Genomic DNA, 5,345 nt, shown 5'->3' with positions numbered 1-5,345 from the left:
AGGCCTGCGCTGGGTTAGAGGGAGTTTCCTGCAGCCCCTGAAGATGTATCATCTCTCCCAGACAAAGCCATGGTGGCACCCGCTGGGGCGGCTCTGCTCACTGCTTGAGTCACATCTCGGTCACTGCAGGGCCTGCTGGTGGCAGTGGGAGCAGGTTGGCTTAGACTCTGGAATCTGTCCTCCTGCACTCGAGGACACCGCTACCCCTGACTCCGCACTGACAACAGTGTCTGAAGGCATTTCTTCTGTGGGGCCATCACTTTATTAAGGGGTCATCTAGAAGGTGGGCCCCTGACAAACCATGGGACTGTGATCGGGCTCCAGCTACTTCGCCACCCGGGCCAGCCTGCTCCAGGGGGCCCTTCCTGCTGAGAGCAGGCAGGAGGCAGTCAGGCTCATGAAGCAGCCGCCAGGTTTGGCTCACTGGAAGGAATCGCACTGGAAACACGTTTAGCCTGCAGTGCAGAGTGGCTCTGGAAGGGAGAGGTTCTGGAAGATGCCCCAACCTGCCGGGGACTGCTTCCAGACTTGAACAGTGAGGGGCCAACACCCAGGGCCGTTTCAGCACTCAGTATGGGCATGGAGATGGCATGAGGAATGGAGGATGGGGCTGGATGGGCTGACTGGTAGGCGCAGCATTAGGAAAAGGAGGCAGGTACCCTGGGCTCCCGTGACAAAGTGCAGCAGGGCCAGCCCCTGCAGTCCCCACAGCCCCCACCACCTTGAGACCACGTTCTGGTCACTGCCTTGGATCCCTGATGTGCTGGGGCCAGGGAGCACTCCTGCCCAGGCACGGGGTGTGGACCTTGGCCTCTGCCCGCCCGGCAGCGCGTGTGCCTCCCTCGGCCTGGCCTCCCTCGGCCTGGCCCTGGCGCTGGCTGTGCTAGCTGGCCGAGCTCCTCCGTGGGATGCATCCTTCCATCTCCAGCGCCTCGGGCCAGCCTTCATACTTGTTGGTGTGCTTGCTATTCTTCACGTGCTGCGAGCAGGGGAGCAGGAAGTCACCACCTTGGCCCTCAGGGACAGGGGGCGGGAGTGGACCAGGGCCTAGGCTTTCAGTCACCTGTGCTGTGTTGGCCAACGGTGCACTCTCAGGGCACTTGGCCCCCCCGCCCATCTCAGGGAAACATGGTGCCAGCTGTGCCCCTCACAGCTAGACCAGGAACAGTCCCCTGCTGGGGCATGAGCAGCAGGGGCACCTCGTGGCATGCAGGCAGAAGGGGTGATGGGCTGTCCTAAGCTGGTGGGGGTGAGGCCAGGCACCTGCCGTACCTGCTCGAAGGGGCTCTTGTTCTGCACACCCTTGGCCCCCACAAACACCCAGCTGTCCCGGAAGGCCAGCTCCTTGGCGTTCTTGCTTCCCAGCTCGCCGAAGAGCTTTCTGGTCTCTTCATTCATCCTGCAGCATGGGAGGAAGAGGTGTCAGTTGTCCCTGCAGACGGGCAAGGCTGAGGCTGGCCTCCCCAAGCACTTACTTGGTGGCTGGGTCATCGTAGGATGCCACAAACACCAGGGTGCCTTCGTGCAGTGGCCGAATAAATTTCAACAGATCGTTGACATCTGGGGAGGTAGATGCCATGGAACAGGGGTCATCAGGGACCACTGAGCACCCTTCCCACCAGCCCGTTCTCCAAACGAGGAAACAGAAGTAGGGATTGGGCCTGGGACATGCCCCACCAAGGGACAGACTGGTGTGAAGCCTGTCCCTGTCCCTACAGGCCTGCGCTGGGTTAGAGGGAGTTGCGGAGTTTGTCCTCATGACCTCCTGCAGCCTCTAGACCAAGCTGGCAATGTCCCTCTCCTTTCTGAACTCAACGAGGTGACGGAGAAGCCCCAAGTACAGATAGAGAGAGGCGTGTCTCAGGGGAAGGTGCCCGGGCCATTTTGCTGCAGTGACTCACCTCCTGCCCACATGTCAAAGGCCCGGGCCTCGATGAGCTCGCCGCTGACCCCTGTGTCAGGAGGGAGGGACCCTGCTGGGTGAGCCAGGCCAGCCCCAGGGCACGGAAGGCAGGTGGTAACGGGACAGCCCTTCTGGAAGCTTTCAGACAGCCCCCCAATATTCATTCATTTGTTCAGGCAGTTGCATCCCACTGCAAGCCGTCATGCCTCTGTCTGGCATTTGAGGCCCTCCGGGGACTCTCCATCAAGCACCCGCCAACCTCCCAGAACCTTCTAGTTCCTTATTGCCATCATGCTTTTTTGTTCACTGGGCCACTCCTCTGTGGAGCCTTCGGCTTGCACAGATTCCTTCCCAGAGAGATCCTGAAGCGGGGCGTGGGGGGGGAGGGCAAACACCCAGAGGCCTTCTGGGGAGGGAGCAGGGAAGGAGGGCAGCGGGCCACGCTCAGCCAGGCCTCACCATTCACCAGGGCGATGTTCAGCCCACGGCCCACGTTGTCCTTGACGCTGCTCATCAGCCTAGTTGGGGGTGGGGAGGGGAGATCCCCTGTGGGTACATTTGCTCCACTCTCCCTTGCAGACCTGGCCCCAGATCCCCCACTCCCTCCCCAACCCCCCTTCACCCCAGGGAGCTTACATCTTGTCCTCAAGGCATATCTTGGGCCCAATGACGTTGGCAGCTCCACTGACCATGCGGAAGGCCAGGTGCTCCTCAGGACATGGCTGGGGCAGGCCACACTTGTACTTCCTGGCCCGTGGCTCTGGGCAGGGATAGCAGGTGTTACCCATGGGCCTGGCCCTGAGGTCACCCGAGATCTGAAGGGAGGTCAGGACCAAAACACATGGTGGAACAAGTGACCACAGAGCTGGCAACTAGTAGGGGGATGTGGTTCAGGCTAAGGCTGGGGACACTTCCATAGGCTCTGTGCCTCTGGTGAGGCCACAGGGACTCAAATCCGAAGGACTTTCTGTTACTGGTGGGAGAAAAGAAAGAATGCTGAGGGCTGGCCTGGGTCACTGCACAGCCAGGAACAAAGCAGGGGTGTAGCAAGTCAGGCTGGGGGCCCGGCGGCAGGGACGAGGCGCACAGGCTGACCGAAGCAGAGGCAGCGCGACAGGTGAGGACAACAGGCGTGCAGCCTGGCTCCCGAGTTTGACGGGGGTTGGTTAGGAGGACTGGAACAGGATGGCTTCTATTACGGGTTGAATTCTGTCCCCTCAAGATATGTTGAAGTTCTAACCTCCAGTATCTCGGAATGTGACGTTTGGAAATAGGGCTTGTGCAGAGAAATGAATTGAGATGGGGTCATATTGGAGTGGGTTGGGTCCTTAATGTAACATGACTGATGTCTTTCTAAGAACAGAAGTGACAAAGACACACAGAGGGAAGACAGCCATGGGACAGTGGAGGAGTAGTCAGGAGTGACACAGCCAGAGGCCAAGCCTGGGGCCACTGGAAGCTGGGCGGTCAGGAAGGACCGTCCTGTAGGACTTTCAGAGTGGCCACTGCCCTGCTGACACCTTGACTTCAGGCTTCTGGCTTCCAGAATGGGGAGAGAATCCATTTCTGGTTTTTTGGCCACCCAGTTGAAATGACAGTTCCAGGAAATACTTAAAAATGTGGAAACAGCTTCGGAACTGGGTGGTCAATAGAGGCTTGTCTTAGTCCGTTTGCTGCCGCCGTAACAGAATACCACAGACAGGGTAATTTCTAAAGACAACAGATTCATCTGGCTCCTGGTTCTGGAGGATGGGAAGTCCAAAAGCATGGCACTGGCATCTGGTAAGGGTCATCCCATGGTGGAAGGTGGAAGGTGGAAGGAAGCGTGTGACACACAGGGCAAAGGGGGCTGAACGTCACAGTAACTGACCTATCCAGAATAATGGCATTCATCCATTCACGAGGGCAGAGCCCTCCTGACCTAACTACCTCAAAAAGGCTCACTTCCCGATACCAATACATTGACAATTAAATTTCCACACGAGTTTTGGAGGGGACATTGAAACCATATCAAGGCATTAGAAAAGGTCTGGATTGCCTTTCAGAGACTGTGGTAGGAGTATGGATGTTAACGGTGATTCTGGGGAGAGGAGGGAAAAGCAATAGAGACAGCCTCTGTGATCTCAGAGAACATGAGTATCATGAACAGACCACTGCTAGAAACGTGATGTTAAAGGTGCTTTCGGGTTGGGTGTGGTGATTCATGCATGTGATCCCAGCACCTTGGGAGGCCAAGGCAGAAGCATCACTTCAGGCCAGGTGATCAAGACCAGCCTGGGCAACATAGTGAGACCCTGTCTCTACAAAAAAGACAAAATAAATTAGCCAGGTGGGGCAGTGCACGCCTGTAATCCCAGCTACTCAGGAGGCTGAGGGAGGAGAATCACCTGAGCCCAGGGTGCTGAGGCTGCGGTGAGCTGTGACTGCACCACTGCCTTCCAGCCTGGGTGAGAGAGCAAGATCCTGTCTGTCTCAATAAATTCAATAAATAAATAATAAAAAATAAAACATTATGTGTAATAAATTTGTCTTTTAGTATTAGAAAAAAAAGATAAAAGTAAAACATTAGCTGGGTGCGGTGGCATGTGCCTATGGTCCCAGCTACTCAGGAGGCTGAAGTGGGAGAATCACCAGAACCTGGGAGGCGGAGGTTGCAGTGAGCCAAGATCACTCCCCTGCACTCCAGCCTAGGTGACAGAGTGAGACTCCATGTCAAAAAAAAAAAAAAAAAAGGGAGAGAACTTGTTTGAATTGTGTTCTAGTGTTTTGTGGAAAGGGGCATGTGTGAGTGCGAGTTCCGAACCTGGGTACTCAGCTGAGGAGATGGCTAAGCACAGTGTTGACAGCATAGTCTGATCTCTCCTTGCTGCTGCTAGCAAATGTAAGAGAGACACGAGGAAGAAACTGTTAAGCACAAAAGAGCCAGAAAGTGAAGATGTGGAAAATTCTCCTCTGGAGAGAACAGGAAGCGTGTGACTGGCCAAGCGTTTGCTCGAGCTGAGGTATGTGACCTGTGCGTCCACTCACCCCTTTCAGCAGAAGCCTGCGATGAAGATGGGGTTGTCTAGGGAACAGTCTGATTTTACAGCTTGGACCCCTATGACTTGCACAAGAGGCCAACAAGGCTCTTGAGAATCTCACACCCACAGAAACACTGCTGACCTGGACTGAAAGGCACAGAGGTGAAGGGAAGGCTGATTCTGAGGCCAGAGAACGCACGAGGGTGGGGCTGGCTCCCGTTTCAGAGCATGGGGTCATTCCAGCAGGCCCAGAGGAAAGAATCGCAGGCCACAGAGGATTCCCCTCAGGCCTTAAAACCAAATGAATTGAGGCCGGGCGCGGTGGCTCAAGCCTGTAATCCCAGCACTTTGGGAGGCCGAGGTGGGTGGATCACGAGGTCAAGAGATCGAGACCATCCTGGTCAACATGGTGAAACCCCGTC

The 5,345-nt window shown here is 56.1% G+C and overlaps 1 protein-coding gene across 1 annotated transcript in view; it reads right to left on the bottom strand.

Annotated features, from left to right (window-relative positions):
- Positions 1-231: 231 nt before the first annotated feature.
- The window catches only part of FAM3A (FAM3 metabolism regulating signaling molecule A), a 6,651-nt gene continuing 1,537 nt past the window's right edge, over positions 232-5,345 (bottom strand). Inside the window, exons 2-7 of the mRNA XM_017520818.2 lie at positions 2,540-2,695; positions 2,363-2,421; positions 1,902-1,952; positions 1,476-1,560; positions 1,273-1,399; positions 232-979 (exon numbers count right to left, since the gene is read on the bottom strand). Coding sequence (XP_017376307.2) covers positions 884-979; positions 1,273-1,399; positions 1,476-1,560; positions 1,902-1,952; positions 2,363-2,421; positions 2,540-2,695 — 574 coding nt within the window. The 3' untranslated portion in view covers positions 232-883. The remainder of the gene's footprint in view (positions 980-1,272; positions 1,400-1,475; positions 1,561-1,901; positions 1,953-2,362; positions 2,422-2,539; positions 2,696-5,345) is intronic.

Source organism: Cebus imitator, unplaced genomic scaffold (assembly GCF_001604975.1).
Source record: "Cebus imitator isolate Cc_AM_T3 unplaced genomic scaffold, Cebus_imitator-1.0 Scaffold883, whole genome shotgun sequence".
NCBI classification, from domain to species: domain Eukaryota; kingdom Metazoa; phylum Chordata; class Mammalia; order Primates; family Cebidae; genus Cebus; species Cebus imitator.
Note: the sequence above shows the minus strand (reverse complement) of the source record. Positions and strands in the feature narration are given on the sequence as shown.